Genomic DNA, 26,111 nt, shown 5'->3' on the forward strand with positions numbered 1-26,111 from the left:
AGGACCAAGATCACGTTGAGTCCGCTGCTGCTTCTCCCGCTCCATCTGCTACTACTGAAGCGCTTCTTACTGCCCTGCTACAGCGCTTGGAGGATCAGGAGCAAAAACAAAATTATCTCCTGCAGGGTTTTCACAATTTAACCCGCCAGCTGGAGACCCCGCAAGCTTCACAGCAGCAGCCAATTCCTAGTTCTTCCCCTCCTGTGGGTTCATATGCTTTGGGGGGTAACACTTTCAGGTCCCAAGAACCCAAAATTGCATTTCCAGAGAAATTCTCTGGAGACAGGTCTAAATTTTTCGTCTTCAAAGAGGCATGTAAACTGTATCTTAGCTTTTTCCCTCTTTCTTTCCCTTCGGGTGTGGAAAAAGTAAGATTTGTTATGACCCTTCTAGTGGGGGATCCCCAAGTTTGGGCCCTTAGACTGTCTCCCTCTGATCCTGCCCGTTTTTCCCTTGATGTATTCTTTGATACTATGGCAGTTCTTTACGATGACCCAGATCGTGCATCATCAGCCGATTCGGCGATTCGTAAACTGCGCCAAGGGAGGCGGGAGGTAGAGGTATACTGCACAGAGTTCCGCCGGTGGGCAGGAGAGACTGAGTGGAACGATGCGGCCCTGCGCAGTCAGTTCCGTGTCGGGTTATCTGACTCTATTAAAGATAGTCTGGTGAATTACCCCTTGTCGTCCAGTCTAGATGATCTCATGTCCCTAGTCATCCAGATCGATAGGAGACAGAGGGAGAGAAGGAGTGAGAGGGGTCATGCTAATTTTTCTGGGGTTTCTTATATGGGACCTGACTTGGTGCCCAATGTCAAGTCTTTGGTTTCCCCAGTGTCTCCACCTCAGGAGGAGCCTATGCAACTAGGCCTATTCCATCTCTCTCCTGAGGAAAAGACACGCAGGCGGACCCTTGGGTTATGTATATATTGCGGGGACAAGGGTCATTTTCTGAAGCAATGCACTAAGAGGCCGGGAAACGCCCCAGCCTAAATGAAGAAGGGGAGCTTCATTTGGGTGCAGGCGTTTCCTCTCCCCAATTTGCCTCTAAGGTTCAGCTACCAGTCAAATTGACCTGGCCTTCGGGCTCCATTAATTTGTCCGCTTTTGTGGACTCAGGGGCCGAGGGTAACTTTTTAGATGCCACGTTTGCAGCCAGACACGGCATTCCTGTGGTTCCTCTAGATGTTCCCATGAGAATTTTAGCGGTGGACAGAAGACCCCTAGGCTCAGGGGTGGTAAATAAGAAAACCATCTTCTTATCCTTAAGTACAAATAATGTTCATAGTGAGGAGATAGCCTTTTTCCTCATCGAAGGTGCCTCTTCTCCTCTCATTTTGGGGTTACCCTGGCTCCAGGCTCATAACCCCCTAATTAACTGGGTTACAGGGGAGGTCACTCAATGGGGGGATGGTTGTAGGGGTGTTTGTATTCCTCCTGTTATTGCGAACACCTTACTAGAGGGTTTACCTGCAGCCTATTCGGCTTTCGCTGATGTTTTTTCCAAAAGGGCTGCCGAGACCTTACCTCCGCACAGACAGTATGACTGTCCCATTGACCTGGTTCCAGGCGCCTCACTTCCTCGGGGTCGCACATATCCTCTTTCCCTACCTGAATCTCAGTCTATGAGGGAGTATATCCAGGAAAACCTCGAAAGGGGTTTTATTCGGCCCTCTAGTTCTCCTGCAGGTGCGGGCTTTTTCTTTGTGGGTAAGAAGGATGGTAGTCTTCGCCCTTGTATTGACTACAGAGGTTTAAATAAGGTCACAGTTAAAAACCGCTACCCCCTTCCTCTAATTTCAGAGTTGTTCGACCAGGTCAAGGGGGCTAAAGTCTATACCAAGCTTGATCTGAGAGGGGCATACAATCTCATTCGTATTAGGGAAGGGGATGAGTGGAAAACTGCTTTTAACACCAGAGACGGCCACTACGAATATTTAGTAATGCCCTTCGGGCTCTGTAACGCCCCCGCAGTTTTTCAGGAATTTGTCAATGACATTTACCGTGATTTACTAGGGGTATTTGTAGTGGTCTACCTAGACGATATTCTTATTTTCTCGTCTAATCTCCATGAACATCGTATCCATGTTTGTGAAGTCTTAAAAAGGCTAAGGGAGAATAACCTGTATGCGAAACTTGAAAAATGTATCTTTGAGGTCTCTTCGGTCCAGTTTTTGGGGTTTATTATTACCAGCAAGGGTCTAGAGATGGATCCTGGTAAGGTGAAAGCGGTCCTGGACTGGGCACAACCTCTTTCTTTACGTGCAGTACAAAGGTTTCTTGGGTTTGCCAATTATTATCGGCAATTTATTAAGAATTTTTCCCTTATTGTAGCCCCCATCACGAATCTAACTAAGAAGGGCGCCGATCCCAGTATGTGGTCCCCTGAGGCTGTTCAAGCTTTTGAAACTCTTAAGAAAGAGTTCAGTTCTGCCTCTTTCCTTAAATACCCCGATTCTGCACTCCCTTTCATTGTAGAAGTAGATGCATCTGAGGTGGGAGCTGGGGCAGTCCTTTCTCAAAGACACCCGATGACCAATAAATTGCATCCCTGTGCTTTTTTTTCCAAGAAGTTTTTACCCGCGGAGGTAAATTACGATATAGGGAACAGGGAGTTGTTGGCGGTTAAATTGGCCTTTGAGGAATGGCGTCATCTTTTAGAGGGGGCTAAGCATCCGGTGACGGTCTATACGGACCATAAAAATTTACTTTACATTGAGTCCGCTAAGCGCTTGAACCCAAGACAAGCCAGATGGGCTTTATTCTTTTCTAGGTTCAATTTTGTTTTAACTTTTAGGCCTGGTTCAAAAAATACCAAGGCAGATGCACTCTCTAGGAGTTTCAATTCTGTTTCCTCTGACCCTAGTGAATGTACTCCCACCATTCCCAGGGAGATTGTTGTTGCAACCTTGGAGTCCGATCTCTCTTCCTTATTGTCTCCTTTACAATCTTCTGCCCCTGTTGAAACCCAATCTGGTAAATGGTTTGTTCCTGAAGAGCTTAGGGAACAAGTTTTAAGAGAGGTTCATGATTCTAAAGTAGCAGGCCATCCAGGTATTGCTAAAACTGTTTCTTTATTGTCCCGTCATGTTTGGTGGCCTTCCTTTAAACAGGACGCTAAAACTTTTGTCAATTCCTGTGCAGTCTGCCAACGCTCTAAGCCATCTCATCATCTGTCCCAGGGTCTCTTAAATCCCTTACCCATCCCAGTGATACCATGGTCTCACATTTCTATGGATTTTATTGTGGAATTGCCTCCTTCCCAGGGTAAGACAGTGATTTGGGTGGTGGTCGATAGGTTCAGTAAGATGGCTCACTTTATTTCTTTACCACAACTCCCTTCTGCTAAGGTCCTGGCTGACTTATTCATCACACACATTTTTAAGTTTCATGGGTTTCCTGAAAATATTATTTCTGACAGGGGGGTTCAGTTTGTTTCTAAATTTTGGCGTGCTTTCTGTTCTTTGGTTGGTACAGAACTGTCTTTTTCCTCTGCCTATCACCCCCAAACGAATGGTCAAACCGAAAGGGTGAATCAGTCCCTTGAGCAGTATCTCAGGTGCTATGTATCCGATAACCAGTCCACATGGTCTGAACTGCTTCCTTGGGCAGAATTTGCTTACAATAATGCTACCCATTCCTCCTCAGGGAGGTCTCCTTTTTTTGTCGTTTATGGGTTGCACCCCAAAGCATTTTCTTTTTCTGGCTCTAATTCCCCGGTACCCTCTGCCAATTCCTCTGTCTTAAAATTTTCTGAAATATGGTCGTCAGTTCATGATTCGTTGTCGGCAGCTTCCCTAGCCCAGAAAAAAGCTGCTGACAAATCCCGTAGGGAGGCTCCTCAGTACAAGGTGGGGGATTTGGTATGGTTATCTACCAAAAATATTAAGTTGAAGGTCCCCTCTCCCAAACTAGGTCCCAGGTTCATTGGTCCATATCCCATCATTGCAATAATTAACTCATCTTCTGTCCGTCTTCAGTTACCTCCTAATTTCAAGATTTCTAATACCTTTCACGTTTCTCTCCTAAAACCTGCTTCTAATACTCGTTGTCTGTCTGTTCCTCCCCCGGTGTTGGTTGAAGGTCAGCCTGAGTACGAGATCCAGGAGTTCCTCGACTCCCGTCTGGTGAGAGGTAAGTTACAATATCTCACCAGGTGGAAAGGCTTTGGTCCTGAGGAGAACTCTTGGGTCTCAGTTGATGACATCAAGGCTGATCGTCTCAGGAAGCAATTCCATTCAAGATTTCCTGAGAGGCCTGGGGGTCCAGTGGCCCCCCCTAGAGAGGGGGGTAATGTAATGAAACACTTACCAGCGCGGCGGGGACGCCCACCGCGCTGCCATAGGCGGGGACGCCCGCCGCGCCGTTCTCCTCCTGTGCCGGCTCCTTCCTAAGTGTGCGCGCGCGCGCATTTCCGCAATTTAAAGGCGCACGCACGCTGGCGTCATGACGTCATTGCGCAATGGCGCGAAATTCAAACTATTTAAAGGGACTTTTGCTTACATTCATTGCCCGTGATAGGATTCGATTCCTGGTGCCTTCCTGAGCCTTGTGCATTCTTGTTCCTGTATTCTGATAGTATTTCTCCTGTTTTGACCCGGCTTGCTCCTGACTATTCTGATTATCCATATCTGACCTCGGCTTATACTTTGACTACGATTTCGTCTCATCCTGCTGTATTGATTACCCGGTTTGACCCTTGCCTGTCTGACTATCCTTGATTGCTGCCCGCCCCGACCTAGCCTGCCTGAAGACGACCTTGTTTAACCCTATTTGTACCGTGATCTTTGGCCTAACTGACTTTATACAGTCGTGCCCCATTGCTAGCCAGAACTCCTGCTTTGCACCTCTCGTATAAGTCCAGGTGGCATCCGAGTAGCTGAGGGCTCCTCCCGAAGCCAAAGGCGGTCACGCTACTGGTGAAGCATGAGCCGAGACCAGGGTGCTTGGCACTAGCTCTGGTATTGGGTGCCGTCCGTGACAGTACTGTATATATACTGGTATTGGACCTGTAATCGAGAATGCTTGGGACCTGAGGTTTTCCGGATAAAGGGTCTTTCTGCAGTTTTGATCTCCATACCTTAAGTCCACTAAAAAAATCATGAAAACATTAATTAAACCCAATAGGATTGTTTTGCTTCCAATAAGGATTAATTATAATTTACCATATATACTTGAGTATAAGCCGAGTTTTTCAGCACGAAAAATGTGCTCAAAAACTCAGCCTCGGCTTATACTCGAGTATATACGGCTGACCATACCGCTCCCCATACTGCTTCCCGCTGCGTCTTCTCTGTCTGCTGGCAGGTGTGAGTGGGGCCCCGGGTCAATTCACGGACGGGGGAACGCACATTCGGCACGCTCTGACACTGGTGACATTCGCTCACGGGATGGGGGGGTGCAAGCGCCGGTAAAGCTCGTTGTAGTGTGGCCGTCCCCATGTGATGATAGGCGGGATCTCTAGCCGGCATGACCACGCTTCCCATCAACCAGATAAATCAATAATATTCGGCGCGCTCTGACACTCCGGCATGACCTTACTTCCCATCAAGCAGCTCTGACACTGCTGGCATTCGCACGCAGTGTCAGAATGTCAGCAGTGTCAGAGCTGCTTGATGGGAAGCGAGGTCATGCGGGCTCTATACTGGGGCTGCAGTAGGACGGGATGTGGGGGGGGGGAAGTTCAGCTAATAATATTCGGCGCTGCTGACATTCGCGCGAATGTCGGCAGTGTCAGAGCGCGCCGAATATTATTGATTTATCTGCTTGATGGGAAGCGAGATCCCACCTATCATCACACGCGGATGGCCACACTACAACGAGCTTTACCGGAGCGTGCACCCCCCACGAATATCAGCAGTGTCAGAGTTAGTGCACTCCCATATCTTCTGTGTTTCCATGACCTCTAAGATCCTCTGTGTATGTTTATGTGCTGCTGTTTGGTGGGAATGGAGCTGCAAGGAGCAGTCTGATTATTCTGCATCTTGTCCTTAAATCTCCTTTAGTCACATGCATGTCTCGTGTGTGCGCTTCATTGCTTTTAGTTTTATTGTCTTTCATGGCTGTGTTTTTATATGATATGAACATGACTTGTAGAGCAGCAGGACTAGCAACAACAATTTCCAAGCATGCACGGTCAGCCTTTAGTGCTACAATGGGAGTATGGTGTGCTAGTACAATTAGGCAGGCATAAGGTAAATGCTGTGTATATAATGATGTTTAATTTTTCCTTAAACCAGTGAACTGTTATCTTTCTAGCTGAACTTCAGCCCCCACATCCCATCCTACTGCAGCCCCAGAATAGAGAATGGTAGTGTGAATGCCTGTAATGGATGAGAGGGAAAGGGGTTAAAATAGCTGGTGTGCATTGTCTCATAAATCTTATGGTTTGACACACTATTCTTTCTCCACCCTGGTTCTGTTGCTATAGCTCTCTTTTCTACAATACTAGCAGCTTCTACGGTGTTTTAAAGAACCAGTAATGTCATATTGGGCCGCACTGGTATAATGTGTTTGCTTCAGAAATGCCTATAGTTTGCATGGATAAGCTACTGTGTAGCCATTTGAAAAGTCTGAACTGCAAATATAATGTAAAGAATATTTATGTTCTCTCCCAGCAGTGCAGTTTAGTAAGACATTTATTTGTAAATGACATAATGAAAAATGACATACCTTTCCCATCCTAGGCTTATACTCTAGTCAATTAGTTTTTCCAGTTTTCTTAGGTAAAATTAGGTACCTCGGCTTATATTCGGATCGGCTTATACTCGAGTATATACGGTAGCTGGAATCAAGTACACAGAACTGTTTTATTATTACAGAGAAAAAGGAAATCCATTTTAAAAATTTAAATAATTTGCATGTAATGGAATCTATGGAGGATGGCCATTGCATAATTGGAACTTTCTGGATATCAGATCCGATATCTATATATCAATCTGTATATGTAAAACTATCAAGTCAGTGATAGAACATGCAGATGAACAGTAAAATGTTTTCAGTTTTACTATATTTTGCTGTTTTAAAAGCAATTTAGTCCGAAAGGTATGAAAAAAGTGATGGGTTCTATTTTAAATTATATCCCATCAATATGTACAGCATAAAAAAATAAATGTTAGAAGTTCCCTTTAATAAGGGTATTTAAATTTGCTGTTAATATATCAAAAAGTTCCTTCATCATCCAATATGGGGTGTTATTCCCGCTGATGCATTTTTATCAGAAACCACCACTCCCAGCACCAATTGTCGGCATTCCAAATATTTGTATTAGCCAGTCCTGGCCAATTCTAGACATTAACCACTCTAGTGCATATTTCAGCTGGCACAGAAAAATGCCAAATGTGCCTTCAGCCATTAGATACATGTTTTCCATGCACATTTATATTTGTAAAGATATTGTAAACTTTACATGCCTTACTGGGGGTTTTCAACCTTAACATTTTGGGGAAACTAGTTTATGAACCTTAAAATAATGTCCCTCTGTTGTATAAATAAAAGTTTCCTTTTTAAGCCTTTTTGACAGTTTAGGGCTCTGGCACACGGGGAGATTAGTCGCCCGCGGCAAAACTCCCTGTTCGCGGGCGACTAATCTCCCCGTGTGCCAGAGCCCTTAGGCATTAGAATTATTATCTTTGCTACTAGCCACTACAAATGCATAAAATACTGCAGGAAGTCTTCCACAGCTTCAGCTGGCTTGCGAGAGAGCCAGGCCTGTGCTTGGAACGTGCTGCTACAGTGAATTTAGAATGTTTATGGTTAATGCAAGAGGTGGGCATGAAGAAGCTGCATGCTATTGGTTTGCTATTTTGGTTAACGGCTGCTAATTTTTCTATACGTTGCTGATAACACAATGCAGAGATTACAGTAGTTGATTCTACTTTATAAATCATTATAAATGATTTAAATCTCTGTGGATTTTCTAGCTAGATAGGTAGAAATTTATGTGTATTTCACTGTATGTACAGTAAATGTGCATTGTAGATTTGACATCAAAATTGCCTATGCTCTGCCTTACCGAACTACATTTTTAAGCAAGAGATAATCTTGATACTGTTACAAAAAAAATGTGGTAATCTCATATAGAATTTAGAAGTATGTCCCCTTTCAAGTAAATGGTGTGTCTGGCAGCTCTTGGGATATTAGTATTATTGTTAGCATAGCTGTCAGCTGTTACAGCCTTGGGGGCTGCAGTCCTTGGCTAGGGTGCTCTGAAGCTGTCTTTATTTAGCTTGTTTCCCTAGCAGAATCATTTTATTACAATTCAGGAAGCATCTCTATCCAATCATAAGCTGTGGGGAAAATCAAGAATTTGCTTTAACCTTGATATGTAATTTTTTGTTGTTTATTTCCCTACATTGCTTTCATATAACACATTCTATAAATCCTTTGCCTGTCTTGAATTCCTTTCTGGGAATTTATTCTTATTATTTAGGAATGTATGGCAGTCATATATTTGCAATTGTTGTCAATATTCTATCCTGAGCATTTCCAGACCAAGTACTCCCTGTGCTAGTGGTGCCAGGCAGCTCCCATTGATGGGCAGGGTGAGGCAGCAGGGGCAGTATGGGCTCTCCAGGGCTAGCTGAAATACACATTAACACATTTATTTATAAAGCGCCAACATATTCCGCAGCGCTGTACTCTATAAAAATATATTGCTTAAACAAGCTCATATGTAAAACCCTGCTTCATCTTAAATAAACCATTTTCATAAAAATATACTTTTTTGTAGTATGTGCTATTGGGTAATCCTAAATAGAAAATTGCCATTTTAAGAATTAAGGGCCGCCTCCTGGGATCATAGGATTCACAGTGCACACAAACAAGCCAAGGCACACATACATGCTTGGCCAATGAATGGACTGAGTTCTGCCTTTTGCTTCCATACTTCTTCCTATAAGGTCAGGGGTGCACGGGGAGATTAGTTGTGCTGTGACAAATCTCCGTTGTCAAGGGCGACGAATCTCCACGCAATGCCATCCCACCGGCTAGAATGTAAATCGCCAGTGGGATGGCATATGTGGCGCCGAAGTTGCCTTGAGAGGAAACTTCGGGCATCTCAGGCAAATCGTGGTGTCGCGTATTCCATCCCACCGGCAATCTACATTCTAGCCAGTGGGATGGCATTGCGGGGAGATTAGTCACCCGCGATAACTAAGATTTGTTGCGCGGTGACTAATCTCCCGATTTGTTACTGCCCTTACAGTTAGAGCTGCATTATTTCTGGTCATGTGATCTCTGAGGGAGCACACAGCCCATCACTAAATGGTGGATAAAGGGAAAGGATGTAAAAGGGCAATTAAAACTATCTGTTGGTTAAGAATGAATATTCTTGGGGTATATTTTTCCTTTAAGGCAGTGGATCCCAACCAGTGGCTTGTGAGCAACATGTTGCTCACCAACCTCTTGGATGTTGCTCCCAGTGGCCTCAAAGTAGGTGCCAATTATAGCTCTTATTGGCACCTCTAGGAACTTTTGTCATGCTTGTGTTGATCTCGAAAACCTTTTCCATTTGAATGTGGCTCATTGGTGTAAAAGGTTGGGGATCCCTGCTTTAAGGAGTGGGTGTATTTGATCTTGTTAAATTGCTTATTAGCTTGGGTGGAGATATTGTTAGATATTTTAGTGCATCATTTGGATGCCATATAGTTTACTGCACTGTATTGTATAAAAATCTATCACTCATGTCTTTGATGTCCAACAGTGGCCATCAGTACCTTGAAAGGCCCCATGTGATAATAAAGCACTACTTGCAATTGGCTGCCTACAACTCATCCGCCTGGTGCCATAGAGGGTCCTCTCAGTATACTTTTTCAGACTCTGATGCAATGTTTTAAATCTTACACAATTTCTTTCTGATGAAATCATGTTATCCTATTGACAAATTCTACTTAAATAAGGAACATTCTGGTTTACTCACACAAGTACAATAACAATTATTGATTGTTTAAATTCATTCCAGCTAACACAATTAATAGCAGTTGCTGTTTACTGTTCTGCATTTCACATTGTATTAGTGAGAAGACTAACACTACCATCAAGAGTTTAAATACCAGGGAATTCCCTACCAGTCATTTGAACTGAAGAAGCCACTCGGATGAGTGGTGAAACGTTTTCAAGAAAAACTCAGAAAAGTCCAGTTGTTTTAGACTTAATAGATACCAACACCCAAGTTTTAAAATGGCAGTAATACCCATTTTTCTACATTAGTTCAGTATATCTATGGGTTTTGCTATTTCTTGAACTAAACTGCACTAAGCTGTTAGCAACTAAAAACTGAAAGTAAGAATCTTTATTATTACTTAATGGTTCTTACAAGCTGCTTTAAACTTATTACCAACAAGTTGGTATTATTGTAAATTTTTTATAGGTCAGTGGTATAAGTAACATGCACTACGTGACTTATTGTACATTGTTTTTTCTTTCTTTGTTTTTGGACCAAGCAACTGTCACTTAATATATCATACTATACCTGTCTCTTTTACCATTGTTATTTGTTTACAAAGCTAAAAATATAAGTTAAAAAATACCTTTCCACTAAGAAGCTCTCTGTTTAAACAAATATCTCCCTTCTTCTAGCTGCAGCCTTTGTTATGCTTTAAGATAATGAAGATCTGATTTTACAGAGGACTTCTCAGTGGGTTGGAATGGAGTTTTAACCATTATCTGTAAGAAATCTGCGTGTGCTCTGTTTCACACATTGGGAGAAAGATAGCAGCAGGAGGATATGTGGGAGTCAGAGTTTCTCTCTCCATTAGCTGCTCTTTAGGTTTCATTAAACTAGTTTCTCATTGCCTTTGTTATGTTAAATACCCCCCCCCCCCCTTCTGTTTTGTCCTAAACCTGATTAGAACTGTCCTTACTGCCCCGAAGAAGCCTTGCCCAACCAACCTGGACCCCCACTATTCAATCTTTCATGTACTGTAACAGTTTATGTTTGAAAACTAAATAAAGAAAAAAATATATATATATATGTATATTGTGGGGGTTTAGCTGGTAGCAGCCAGTAGCGGATGGAAATCTGGGCTTCACAGAAGAGACAGGCAACTCGGGTTTGCAACCAAAATGATCAGGCTCCTGCCTGTGCTTTATTTCCCACAGCAAACAATATATCACCACATGGCATTTGGAACTAAACAGTTCAACAAACCAAGTCTCACCAGACTGTAGTATAAACAAATCCTCACTGCCAATGCTTGGCAGTCCCTTTCTGGAGTCCCAGAATCAGGGGAGCTTGTAGTCAGTCCAGCATATACCCCTCACAGTCTCTCTCAGATACTCTCCATGCTGCATGCTTCAGGTGTTGCCTAATTGACTCTAGCATTCTCTAGCCATACTTCTGGGTCCTAGCCTCTCCTGCCCTAGCGAATTAAAGGAGCCAGTACCTCTTTTTCCCCTTAATGTTATGCATATGCTGTCCTGTTCTTTTATTAGTCATTATAGAAGTCACCTCAGAATACTGTGGCCTGATTAGGGAATGTCCACCAATAAAAAAAAAAATTTTACATTTATTTTCTTAATATATTTTAAAATTCCTAAATAAAATTGAAATAAAATGTTGTTCTGTGTTCCACAGAAAAAGTTTTATCAGAAATCAGTTCTCATCTAGTAATGCAATCACAGAACATACAAGAAAGACGTTAGAACTGATGAAGACTTGGCTGTATGAGATCTGACTACCTATGCAGTTTTCCATCGGTATGAAACCGATAAATTGCCTACATGCCCTTTTAAAAGTACTTGATCTGTGGACCATGCCTTTTATATGGTCACAGTACTCCTTGCAGCCAAAAAAGAAAATATATTCTCAGCAATTACAGGTGACTCCTAATTTGTTCCAGGGTTGGTCTTTGCCAGTATTACATAAGATATTATATAAACACAAAATAACTTTGTGGCAAAGTTATTTATACCACACTGTTACATAAGAAAACAGGTTTTTGTGCTTTTTGGAGCAGGAGTGTGGTAATGAACTGAAACTAACAAGTGAGGTTTAGAACTAACATCCACTGTTATATGTAGAGCCATATATAGTTTGTTGGCAAAATTAAGAGTACATTTTTGCCAAAAAATGCTAACCCCTAAACTGTTTTTTCTTTGTCATACTTACAAGTAATTTGCTATGTTCATTGTTGTTGGCATCCATCATTGCAGGCAGACAAACATATGAGTTGGTTTTGTTCCTATGATGCTTTTAAATGAAAAGGCAAATGAACTGATGGAAGTATTTGAACAAAAACTACATAGGTGTAGGGTGATTTTTTTTGGGGGGGGGGGGCGGGCTCTAAAATTGCCTATACATGTTTGTTGTAGCAAATTCTGCACTGGTGTAAAAATATCCCCATAATTCTCTCCTGGAGCTGACATCTACTTTAATAGTAAACATGCTAAAGCAGACCAGGCACATTATATACAGTATGTGGCAGTGTTTAATGACAGACTAAGCACGTGATATGCAGTGAAAGGCAGTGGGCACTGGGAGCCCAAGTAGTGCTTGCCACCCCACCCAACAACAATAAAATAATGTATCTAGGGCTACAGTGATGCCAAAAACGAAAATGTAAGTCGCCGGTGGCATGGCACATGCGGCGGAGCAATTTCGGCAAATCGACGAAAATGCCTCGCGAGGCAACTTTGGCGATTTGCCGAAATCGCCTGCGCTGCGTGTGCCATCCCACCGGCGACTTACATTTTCGCAGGTGGGATGGCAATACGGGGAGATTAGTTGCCCGCGAACAGGGAGATTTGTCGCGGGCGTGTGCCAGAGCCCTTAACCTTTTTGTCTGCCTGCTTGTGTGTTTTGATCCTTCCCTTTAATTGTACCACTCCTGCAATAAAATCACTACAGTCTTCCATGCTGCTGGTTTTGCCCTTAATGTTTGTCCAAGTATAGCCATGCAGCTATTGGCTGAAGGGAGGTTCAAAGCTAATCATCCAGCCAGAGTAATTCCTGCAAAGCTGTACTGGGAGCTAAACTGATCCTTGCAGGCAGGAGATACCTGAACTTTGATGTATGGGAGAAGAAAGGAAATGGCAAACGAGATAATGGCAACACCTCCTCCTGCTCCTTCACCCCTTCCGAGATAAGAACTAGCAAAGTAAGGCAGAGGAGGGTTTTTTCTCATCTCTTTTATTGTTTTTTTTTTAATGTAATTGGACTTGTTTGGGGAGGCTTGTATATAAATTTTTTTCAGCAGGCATGGATTTGCCACGTGTCAAAATGGTTGTGCGATAGCCACAGTTTGCAATTTTTTCCAGTTTTGAGAATTTTTCAGTAAAGCGAAACAGGACAGATTCACTCATGACTATATATGATATATATGCTTTATACTTTTCTAAATAAAATCAGAAGTGGCAAAAAGATGGTTACAGATGACAGAAGCACTAGTGGATTTAACTGGGACATGGCTTGTACAGATCGGCTTAGGTTTGTTTTACTTTGTTTTGCTGACAGTGATGTAATATTTTTTTTCCACAAGGAAAAATTTCATGGTACTGCCTGTTTATGAAGGATGTTCCAAATACCTATACAGATGTTTGCGTTCCACTGTGTTGTGTAATAATTTGTAATAAAGTGGTTGATATTTTATAGTCCTGTATATTCTGTCTTTTCCTGCTTAGCTTACATATGAAACTTTTATGTTGTGGCCTCTCCCAACAAAAACTAAAAAACAAAACCAAAACAGAAACCATATGAATACTAAGGGGGGAAGATTTATCAAAGTTTGAGTTTGATTTTTTTTCATGATTCGAGGTTTTTTTCCCTAAAGAAACTCAAATTCAAATTATGTATCAAAAAATTGATTATCTGGTGCAAGAGACCCAAAAACTCAAATGTAAAAATTCTCCATCTAAAAGTTTGTGAGTTTCTATAGAAGTCAATGGGACTTGTCCCAGGCAAAGTCAAGCCATATTTTCAAAATCAAATTTTTTCAGTTTTTTTTAAGTCTGTAAGCTCAAAAAAAAATTGAGGTATTCAAGTTTTTTATTGGAACGAGTTTTCCTTTTAAATAAATAAGAGAGCATTCGATATGCAAGTTTATTCGATTTAGAAAAACAAACTCTAATTCACAAACTCGAAAACCTATAAATAAAGCCCATATTTCTGCGGAATTACCTTGACTGTTAGATGAAAGTTACAATTAAAGTTAAACAATATCCCCCTTTTCCCTACTTTAAATAAAATTTTCTTAGACAGTCAGCATGGTGGTTGTTATATTGGAGGGTTAAAGGGGAATGATGATTATACCAAGCTGTTTTTTTTATTTAAAGGGGTTGTTCATCTTTTAAGTTAACTTTTAGTATGTTGTTGAATGATTAATTCTAAACAACTTTTCAATTGGTCTTCATTATTTTTGATCATTTTTGAATTATTTGCCTTCTGACACTTTTTAGCTTTCAAATGGGGGTCACTCACCCCCACAGCCAAAAACTGTTTTATTGTTTTTGTTAAATTTTATTACTTTTTCTATTCATGTCCTCTTCTATCCATATATCAGCCTCTCATTCAAATTAATCCTTGGTTGCTAAGATAATTTGGACCCCAGCAACCAAATAGCTGCTGAAATTCCAAACTTGAGAGCTGCTGAACAAAGTGATATAATTGAAAATAATAAAAAATGAAGACCACTTGCAAATTGTCTTAGAATATTACTCTCTACATCATACTAAAAGTTAAATCAAAGGTGAACAACCTCTTTAAAGGGAAAATTGTATATTATACTGATTACAGCTTAAGTCTTCACATAACAGGGTGTAAAAAAATAATTTAAGGAGTGTAATACCGTATGGGACTTATTATCCAGAATGCTTGGGTCCTGGGTTTTTTCCTGATAAGGGGTGTTTCTTTGTTAGGTCACTAGTCAACTAAGAAAATTGTGTAATCATTAAGTAAATCCAAAATAATTGTTTTGTCTCCAATAAGGTTTAATTACACCTTAGGATTGTACGAGGTTCTGTTTTATTACTACAGAGAAATTTAAAAAAAAAAAGTAAATTATTTGATTCAAATGGAGTTTATAGGAGATAGCCTTTCTGTATTTGGAGCTTCCTGGGTAACAGGTTTCTGGATAATGGGAGATCTATTATCGAGAAACCTGTTACCCAGGAAGCTCCAAATACAGAAAGGCCAACAAGTTTCTGGATAATGGGAGATCCATTACTTGCGTATCCATACTTGCGTATGCGCAGTAGACTGAAACTTGGAAAAAAAACTTGGCTTTTACACTCTACTGCGCATGCCCCTGCCCAGGGATTCCATACACAGAAGACATACGGAAGAGGAAATACTCGCTGCTGCTACCCCAGGCTAGTGCGGTTTTCTCCTAACAGGGGCACCATCCTGGGGTAAAAAGGTAAACGTTTAAAGTCACTTGAGGGTGCCTAACATTTTGGCACCCCCAAATGACTTAGCCTTTCCTTCTCCTTTAAACCTGGTGGCTGCTTGTTTAATAGAACATTTTACTGTCCTGGCTGCTTAATGAAGTCAGGTTCAGTGAGGTAAGTGTGGTGGTACCCTGACACATATACATTTGCAAGTGAGGCGGGGATAAAGTTCTTCCCCTAAATGATGGCCAAAACCAAATTTTTTCGGTACAGATATTGTACAGATACAGAGTTTGATGAGAAAAACTTGATGGATATTAATGGGGAAAATTTGGAATTTAACTGAGAGAAGTTATTCTTATTGAATTGTATCTGACCAATTATTTGGTAATGTAACATCTTCTTTGATACCCCAGACACGTGGTTCCTTATGTGCACTAGAAGAAGATCTGCATTCACTAATTGTGTTTTTCTACTGAGCTTTGACCCTATGTAACACAGAGGATTAGTATCAAGCATCTTTTTATTGTTTTCTACTTTACAGATGTCTTTAAGCGCGTTTAATTTATAAGCTTCCAAGCCTGAATCTCGGACACAATAGACATTAAATCTGTGCTGATTGTCTTATTTACTGGTTTTCTAATAAAAGCTTTTTATAATCAGGTCAGATCAGAAACAATGCAAATAATTTGTGGTTAACGCACTTTCAAAACCGGTAAAGCTGGAATCATTAAAAAAAAAAAGCTATTTAAACTTAAAATAAATAGCAATATTTCTATTTTCTTAAGTTGGTTCACCTAAAATAAGCAGTAATCACACATGTTCATGGTTATTTAATATCATAAGTCTCATTTATTTTACAAAAATGTTATTTGCTTTACATGGCAACTTCTGGTCTCATAGCTGTAAAAAATGAATATAGCAGGTGCAGAAGTTTTTAAGGCAAAGCCATGTCAAATTCCCTGAGGGGTGCAATGTGTATGCCACACCCCAGTGGATGAAATCGCTTACCTTAAACCCCACTCCTATTTGCTGAAAAGTACCATCGCACCATCTCTACCAATGTCACAGCGATTCTGGGTGGTGCTCAAGGGATAATACCCTGGGATGGTGTGCTTTCATCAAATTTGAGTGGTGGTCTGAGGTAAAAGAATATATTCACTAGGAGGTGCATATCACATTGGCACCCCAGTGACATGTCCTTTAAGTAACCTGTGGTTTTGTTCCTCCATAATTTATAAAATCAGGCACAAAAATGTTCATTGCATTCATCCATATGGAATTTTTTAGAAGTGTCCATGATTGTTTTTGCATTGTTTGGTAATCTTACCATGAATAAAAACAAAGGTTCCAAATTTAGTGCAGTGTAGTGTGACCTGTTATAAACCTGGCTTCCAAAACCCTACTTCCAACATCTCTTTCAGAAGACCTGCTAGAAATAATATTATTTTCTTACAAAGAAGAATAGGAGTCACCAAGAGACCCAGAAGTAGGTGTCTGAAACAATTGAGCTTGAAAGCCAGGCAGCTTCCAACACCTAGATTTGCTCATAATCTGCCCTGTTTCTTCTGTAGGTAATTGCCCTTCCATGCACAGTTCAGCATAAAAAAGTTTTAAGTTTCCCTATTTAAAGGATACTTCTTAATATTATACCTCACTCAGTCTTAGTACCTAATGCCCTGAGATGGGCACTCTTTTCTTAAAGTGATACTGACACTAAAAAACTATTCTTCACAATATAAATGTACATTAAGAGTTACCAATAGGCCATGTTTCGCTGATAGGTTTGCTTTTGTAAGTAATTGTTACTTGAAGTTTTTTAAACCTGACCTTGCTAACCTGGCTGTCCCTTCTCAACGTGTCAGTTATAGCTTCTAATGCTAATGGATTCCTGCTGCACAAATATGGCAGCCCCCTCAGAGGAATATGAGGGATCAGATAGTTAATGTAAAAACATTGGGTAAATATTTTTATGGCATAATTATTAATAGCATGCAAAGACAATGTAATGATAGATGTAAAAAACAAAGATTTAATTTCTGGAGTCAGTATCTCTTTAAGAAAGCCTTCTTAAGCAGCTATACTTATAGTTCTCGCTAATAATCCCATCAGCTAACATTTTTTAAATAACATTTAAAAAATACTGTGGATTTGTGTGTTTTAAAAGGCTTCAATTTCTGCTGTGAAACTGAACTAGAAAAGGCGAACACTGCTTTAAGATGGTACTGCCTGTCATGTTCATGTCTGTGATGTGCCCATGCTTCCAAAAGGCAGCACAAAGGGCTTTTTGTTTGCAGTGAGTAGGGAATTTGAAGCAGCAGGTGTCTGTTAGCCCTCTGAATGAACAACAGAGTATTATCATGCTGATAATGTCTGATTGTGCCATTACTATTGCATGTCCATATACTATTGTGCCTGGGGTTTCAAATTAAGAAACTCTAAAAGTTTTCATTGTAAGTTCCTATTGTAAACTGAACACAACAAAACAACAACATTCTTTATTTAAAAGGAGCAGCCGTCTGATAGGGACTACATATTTCCTAGGCTGGTAAAGATTTTATCTAGTGTGATGCACCACATTTTCATTGCACACTCAATTAGGAAAATAATTTGGGGTTTTATGCATTGTGGCATGTCACTTTTGGAAAAGGACTGTTGTGAATAGAAGTTTTGGAACTTTTTGAACCTTCGGGCTGCACTAACTGCAGACTTTATAAAAGGATAACAAACAGTCAATGGACAATTTTAATTTCAAGGAAATAAAGACTTTTAGATCAGCAGCCATATATTGTGCTGAACTCTAATTGCCACTGGCTAGGGTTTTGAAAGGAATAATAATTGCCCGAGTGAGTTACTTCCCTCAGTGTTTTTGGTGCACCATGTTTCCCAACTCTCCTCCCCCTACAATATTGCTTCCAATCAGGTAGGGAAGGAATGTGAACTGAGAGAGGATTGTCTTCAAAGTAAATAGGGGGAGGAAGAAGGATGGCGGGACACTGCTAAGTCTCCTTCCAAGTCCTGGATAATGTTGGAAATGTATCATCCACATGCAAGTATGATGTGCTAGTTTATTTCAGAGTTGTATTTCATTTGTATAAAGGTGTTTTGTTAACAATTGCTTTTTTATCAATATTCATGATAGTTTTGATAATTTCCAAATTTTCTGTGTTTAATATGTAGTTAACTGGGAATTGGTTCCTTAGTTCCTAGTTTTAAGGCTGGCTTATAAAATTCCATAGAACTGCTTCCCTGTAATCTCTATACATTTAACAGCGAACTGTAAACTTTGGAATTCGGAATTTATATTTATTTATAAAGGAAGTACATTGAGCTTGCGTGCCTGAATTCAGGGTTTAACTATATTTGAGCTATGTTGATAAAGATGCATGCTTGTAATGCCAATTTGAATGGAATGGAATACTGAATATATACTCAACTTTCAAAACAAATCTTTGAAAGAATTTTTAAAGTAAACACAACTGAAAAAATACACCTGTGCGAAATGCATTTCTTTTTTTCATTGCCAGATTAAAGAATAATGCATGTTTCTCTTCACTGCAATCTAGTTAAAATTCACTTAGTTAATGTTTCTCTGCAAGACTTCTTTAGACTGCCAGGGCTGTGCTTTCATAGCCTTTTGTATGTCAAGAGCTAAGAATAAGTGTAGGTTGTGTTAACATGGGTGGTTTCACCAGACACTGAAAATTAGCATGTTGAACTTTTTTCTAAATCTGGCTGATGTTCAGGTTAAAGCATAGAAATCTACCTTTTAACAATAAAAAAAAAAACACATTTGTGATACAATAGGTTAATATTCTGCTAGTTCTATATATCTGGTTTATTTCTAGACCATACTTTACTGTTACACTGCACTAATTGTTTAAACTGCATTTGCAACTTCAAAGAGAATTGAAAGGACATTTATGTAGTGAGTATGGGATGTAAGGATACAAATGCATTTTTATTTTATTCTGTGAATTGCGAGAACTATTGAATAGCTCTGTTTAGAGCCCAGAAACAAGAGACTGTTTTAGTTTATGCTAGCTTTAACTGGACCAGCATAAAAATGTAATGTTCATTTCAACAAGCTATGAATGCTATAAATGCATTTCTTCATTAGGTGTTAATATGAAGCTTATGCTGTTAAATCCCATTGTTTTTAGTTGGTCTGTTAAAAGGAATCATATTATCAGTTCTCTCAGACCCAAATGGCTACCTATAATGAAAGTGAAGTAGTTAAATAATGGCAGTAGTATCCAGGAGTGTCACTATGTTTATACTGCATGCAAAAACAAAATAAAACAAAGAAGAAATGTGCTCAACAACAAATCATTACTGATGCATATATTTTTCTGTTTAGTACTGTGATTCTGCATAATGGGACTAAATGATTCTCTGTGCCGCAAAATGCCTTTGTTTAAAAGACTGAAGCCCTTATTATGGGAAAGATTCAGAGGTCAGTGCATTTCCACACTTCCTCCCCAGCAGAGAGGTTAATTAATAGTCTGTGCCCCTTAGTTTCTTCCTCCTTTGTATCAGAGAGCACAGGGGTGTGAATAGTTAGACAATTTAGTAGAGGTCATAACTGTCAGTTGTGGAACTCATAAGTAAGTCACTATAATGCGCATAAAACTCTATCCAGTTTAGAGTATTTAGTTTCCTGTGTTTATGTACAATTTTGCTCTGTCTGCCTTTCAGAACAGTTAAATAGGCAACATTTCCATATCTGTCTATTAATATTTATAGGGCAGGTTGTTGTATGGGCCATGTGGCTCAGTGATTTGCATTGTTGGACACTGCCTATGACGAGTTTTTATATTCTCGCTTTGTAAAAAATATAATATACAACTAGACCGAGGAAGTCATACTTCTAATTAATGAAATCACCCTTGCATAGATACTGAAGCATCAAAATTTATTGTACAGGTATGGTATCCCTTATATGGAAACTCTTTATCCAGAAAGTTCCAAACTACAGGTGTCATCTCCCATAGTTTCCATTTTAGGAAAATATCTAACATACTAATTTTTAAAAATGATTTCCTTTTTACTATAATAATTAAACAGTACCTTACTAAGCTGCATGAGTAACATTGATGGCAAAACAACACTGTTAGGTTTTTTTAATGTTTACATTTTTTTTTTTTTTTTTTTTTTAGCATGTTTATGAAAAGATCCCTTATCTGGAAAAATCTAGGTCACAAGTATTCTGGATCATAGATCCTATACCTTGGCTTGAAAAGGTAATTGACTGCTGGTAGAAATTTGCTGTAGAATGTATTTGATAGGGACCTTCACTGGGGCAAGGGTTGATGAAAAATCTCTGTAAAAGCATTTTGTAAGTAATGACAATAAAAAAAAAATTATTTGTGGGCTGGAGGGTTTTTATTTTTGCTATTCTTACCAAGGTATTGAAAATATTAAGTCCCCATTTCTGACTAGTCAGTCTCTAGCCACCTAAATAATATTTAGTTTAAATGGGCATCATACACCTGTGTTTAGCATATGCCAGTTAAGTAACTTACCTCTGAAATCTTTAACCTGTCTTTCTAACACTCACTATTACTTTAGCCTGGCCATACATGTTCCAATATATTTTTGTGTGTATGGTGCAACTACAAACCTGACCATTATCCATATACTATGGATATCGGTTAGTTATAAAAACAGCAGGTTAAAAAAATTCATATGCTGAAGCACCATGTTGACCAGTTCATGCTGCTTTGGCAGATAGGAACAGATAGGAAGCTGACATCCCATGTGTGGCCCATCATACACCCTCCATCCGTCAGCCTGTGGGCTGATTGTGCGGAGGGGGTAAGTGATGCTATTTATGCCGCCTATAGAATAGACCACGTACTTACACTTTTACTAGACTTTACTCCAGGGATGCTAAATTATGTTATTGTCCACTGCACTGCTGCTAAAAAGTTTTTACTTTATGGTACTTTGACCTCCTTTATTTCCAGCCCATTTCCTAAAGTTTGTGAAAGGGTCCTTCTGTATCATCACAGCAGGTGCTGGAAGTTACACTCCTGCCATGTGTAGACAAGTGCGGGATCAAAACCAAATTTAACAATATTTAAATTTAATATGCCGAATTAGCTATCAAACTGCCAGAATATGTTATGATCACAATGAAATTAGCTTGTCATGTACCTTGTACAAGTGCTAGAGCTGACCTCCATCATTGCTCTATGTCTGCGTCACATAAGGTTACAGTAACGCCTATGTGTTGGCTGGTTAAACTGGGTAACGAGAATATACTGTCACTCTTTGTACTTGTTAATAAAAAGCTTGTTAATAACATCATACTAAAATTGTATGACTCTTTCTGGATAAGGTATAGCCCCCTATTATACCTGCACAATTTTTACTACTAAAATGTTTTCAGATATTTTTTACAGTTTAATATATTTATGACAAAAGAGTGGAAAAAATGCTTTCAGAGATATCCAACCTGCAGTCCTGCATTTGTTGTTAAATTATGGCTGTAAGCTTTTCTTTTTTATAGAGATGGAAATGTATCTAACCTGAAGGTTCACTGTGTTTTTTTTCTGGACTAAAAACATATATAGCCATATTTATAGTCCTGTGCTCAATATAGGAAAAAAAATTCTGAAAATTAGCACAATTTGATTTGGCAAAACAATCCAATGGTGATCCAAATTACAGAGAGATCCCTTATCCAGGAGACCCCAGGTCCCAAGAATTCTCGTTAATATAATTATATATACACATAGACATTTTATAAAATATGTTTTTATGTTTTAGGCTTTATGTGTGTATGTATATGTGTGTATATATATATATATATATATATAAGTTGAACATGAAGAAGCCGCTCTCGCAGGTCTTATGTACAAAATAAAAGATTCTATTTATTTAAATGGTGAACCATTTAAATAAATAGAATCTTTTATTTTGTACATAAGACCTGCAAGAGCGGCTTCTTCATGTTCAACTTTTGTTTTCTGTTTTGATGACTGCACCCAGGCAATTTTAGTGATTGTGCCAGTGGTTCCTAACTTATATATATATATATAGATATATATATATATATATATATATATAGATATATATATATATATATAGATATATATAGATATATATATATATATATATAGATATATATATATATATATATAGATATATAGATAGATAGATATATAGATAGATAGATGTATATGTGTGTATATATAAAACTCAGATGTTAATGCCTTTGTACTTTAAACATAAATTTTACTTTGTATACACATTGTTTTTCTTATTCCTTGCTTAATTTCCCTCCCTTTTTCCCTTTAACTAGGTTTCTGATATCTTCTGGAAGAGGCCTCTTGAAGTGAAACATTGTTCAAGTATAAAGCTTTTTCTTTCAATATGAAGGGATCAGTACAATAACAGAGATTTTCACAGGGGAACCAAACTGCTTCCCACACCACGAAACCCACAATCATGGGTTTTGAAGTCAACAATTATTCAGCCTTTACATTGGGAGAGATATATATTTTAATGGCCTTGAATACATAAAAATAAGGAAATAATATTTTGGTAAGACTTTTTAGAAACAATTATAAAATGGTCTTCCCTAATAAGCTTTCTCCCTATGGATCCATGTTTTTAACCTGCTACAGTTTCCCCTGCTTGTTTTTTTTTTACTTTGTTTTTTCTCGTCTCTGAAAAGTGAGGGAGGTGAGGCTAGCAAGACTTGGCAGAACACCATCAAACAATGCGGAATGGTAATTATGTGACGTATTACTTCCTAATTCTCACCTCTTATAAAGCTTCCTGGGATCCCCAGTCATTCAGTCATTAAGAGGCAAGGTTCGTATGTACAAAGCAGTGAAACATGGATAAATCAAAGCTTTTAATTGGAATATTTTCAGGATAGCAAACAAAATAGAAGATTCCTGCAGTATCGTGCTGTAACCTGCCCTGATTGAAGTTGGTTTTCTACTCCCCCTTTGCAATCCACAGGGGGGTACCCAGTCATGTGAGAAGTGCTGTTACTGTGTGTGGGTTGTGGCCACTTTTCTTTTTTTTTTTGTTTTTTCTCTCTTCACTTGCCTGATCTTTGTATAATTGCTGTGCGACATCATCCCATGGAAGAACTGAAACTGGAAAAGGACACAGTGTTTTGCTGCTTTCGGCACTACTTGACCTTAAATATCCTGTCCGGCAAAACCTACAGTATTTAATTTTCTATGGATATCTCTGCCTGAAGGACTTTTTTTTTCTAAAAACATGTTCTGCTAAGAACACAGACATTTCCTGTTCAGTTCAGATATTTCTACACTTGCATCAGCATCACTAATATACTAGGCTGCTACTGAGAAAGCCATTCTGATTTGAGTAATAGCCTAGCTGTTCTTCAGGAGGTGTTTGTCCCAGGATATAAACAAAGCCTATTAAGAAGGATTTTAGTTTTTTTTTGTATCTATGATGTCCTGGAAGAGAAATTATTTTGCTACAGGTCGAGGAGGAGTTCAGGAGATGTTTACACCACGCAATTCAATATCCATTGCTCCTAGCAAAGGCCTGATTAATGAGCCAGGACAAAATAGCTGCTTCCTAAACAGTGCACTACAGGTAAGGTATCTACCATTAAACACAGAACTAACCTAATTCAGCTTTTCTCACAGCATTAATCACTCTTAGCTGTTTTGTTAACCCTGAGGTGCCAGCTTACTCACCTCAGTTTCCCTGCAGTGACAGTTTACTGTGGTTGAATTCTTGTTTGAAATTAACTTTTTAAACTAATTTTGATTGTGTGATTTTATGGACTAGTTTCCTTTGAAAGGGCAATGAGCAAAAGGTGGATCAGATGTGTGTATTTGTAAACTAATAGGAAGTTCAGTCAAATTCTAGGCTATAACAACAGTATTGAAACAGTGAAACCTCTTCTGTTGATCATGTTTTGTAATGTCATCTGACACTAAAGAATAATACACTGTCCCCATTAATGAAAATATTTTTGCTTTGAGATAAGTTATTTATTTAAAGGATAAGCAAAGGTATCATCACTGCGGGTGTGCCAATATGTTAGATGCCCCCCAGTGATTGTAATCAATTACCTGATACCCTTGGTCAGTGCACATGTTAGCAGAAACCTGCACTGGCCCGGCATGCCTGCAATTGAGTGGTCCTCTTCCTTCTGTCTTCGCACCTCTTGCGCATGTGCAATAGAGTAATAAGCTGAACTTTAACAAAAAAGCAATTTTTTTCCCCTGTACTGCGCACGCACCAGCCCTGGGATCACAAATAAAGCAGACAGAGGATTGCTCATGCTCAGGTACCCCAAGCCCGTGCAGTTTTCTGGTGACAGGGGCACTAGCCCAGCTATCAGGTGTACAATGACTGGGGGTGTGTAACATTTTGTTCCCCCCAAGTGATTATACCGATCCCTGTCGGCAATTCCCATTCCATTTCACTTATGGGGGGGATTGCATGGGAGGTGGTTGGGGTCCCCTGTGGTTGCAGGCCTGGTGGCCCCTGAACCAACAACCCCCCTCCCGTCCGATACTGCCCTGAACACTAAAACACTAAAAAAATTTACAACCACAAGTGTGTGTGTTTGTGTGTGCAAAGTTCCTGTTTTTTACCCATTATGCAGCATATTTTGAGGCTAGTCACTTGGGCACTCTCTAAAATCGCATTTTCCTTGATTCTTGAAGTGCATTTCTGCTGCTCCTATTGATACTCTGGTGTTGGAACCCTGGCATATCAAACATGTTCAGGGTGGCTGTAGCACCAGTGCCCCTTGCATCAGTAGGTGCATGTGCGCAGTTCACAAAGAGGCGGGATGAACACAATTACCCATGGTGAAGCCATATAGTAGTGATAGTAGAGTGTTGGAAAGCAAGTACATTTAATGAACAGTATCACAATGCACTACGGTTGCGTCCATTTTAGTGGGACCACAATAGCGGCTGCATTTTAAATTAGTCTTAAGTTTTCTTTTTAATTTAAGATAACGACGGACTCACACAGACAGTTGTCTGTAAACACAGTAGCTACAGTAAGTAAGGTTAATCTGCATTCTCCTGACATATGCCTTGTCTGATTCAGACTTTAAAAGGACATTATACACCTATATGCACCCTTTTTCAACATGGTCATTATAAATAGAACCTTTGCTGAAAATACATTTTAACAAATTATTTTAAAGGTAAAACCCCACTAGAGACTGTCCTACTTGCAATTTGTCCTCTTCTCTGGATCTGGAAAAGGAGTATGCGCAGTTGAAAGTGGATCTGGATTGCATTCAACTGCCTATGCTGCTGGCATGAGATATCTGGGGGACTGAAGATGTCTGAGGTGGCATGCTCCAATTCCAATGTAGAAGCTTTTTGTATGGTTGGAGAAGAGGACCCTTTGGTGGGGGGTGGGGGCGGGGGGGCACACAAGTCTTTTAAACAATCTTTTTTGCTTGCTCCGTGCCACAGCCACTGAAGTTTTCCTTCAATTTCAGCAAAACTATATGTGCTTCATTTTGCTAATTTTGTTTTCTAACAAAATGCCACTAACAATAGAAAAATAATTCAGCCAGCTGAAAACCTTACAGCATACCATGTGTATAAATATACAGCAACTCAACAGTCTTATTTTCATAAAAAGGAACAACTATCCATCATATGGATATCCATCATTTGGATCTGTCAACAGATAAAAAAAAAATCCCAAATTCAATGTTCCAGTTTGACATACTTCAGCTTTAAATTGCATTACTGTCCCTCCCTAGCAGTAAATGTATTTATGCATACACAAGTGAGTCAGCTTGGCTGGATC

The 26,111-nt window shown here is 39.5% G+C and overlaps 1 protein-coding gene across 10 annotated transcripts in view; it reads left to right on the plus strand.

Moving 5' to 3' along the window:
* usp54 (ubiquitin specific peptidase 54) overlaps positions 1 to 26,111 on the plus strand; it is a 74,730-nt gene that overhangs the window by 11,154 nt on the left and 37,465 nt on the right. For 3 of the 10 annotated variants that reach the window (XM_031906119.1, XM_004915929.4, XM_018095874.2), the window contains exons 2-4: positions 19,684 to 19,779; positions 20,483 to 20,566; positions 22,633 to 23,912. In XM_031906119.1, the coding sequence (XP_031761979.1) occupies positions 23,763 to 23,912 (150 nt within the window). In that variant the 5' untranslated portion in view covers positions 19,684 to 19,779; positions 20,483 to 20,566; positions 22,633 to 23,762. Of the gene's footprint in view, positions 1 to 18,292; positions 18,377 to 19,683; positions 19,780 to 20,482; positions 20,567 to 22,632; positions 23,913 to 26,111 lie in introns of those variants that run through there. The other 7 variants (XM_004915931.4, XM_012966848.3, XM_004915932.4 and 4 more) reach the window with 6 other exon arrangements.

The sequence above is a fragment of the Xenopus tropicalis genome, chromosome 7 (genome assembly GCF_000004195.4).
Source record: "Xenopus tropicalis strain Nigerian chromosome 7, UCB_Xtro_10.0, whole genome shotgun sequence".
Classification (NCBI taxonomy): Eukaryota; Metazoa; Chordata; class Amphibia; order Anura; family Pipidae; genus Xenopus; species Xenopus tropicalis.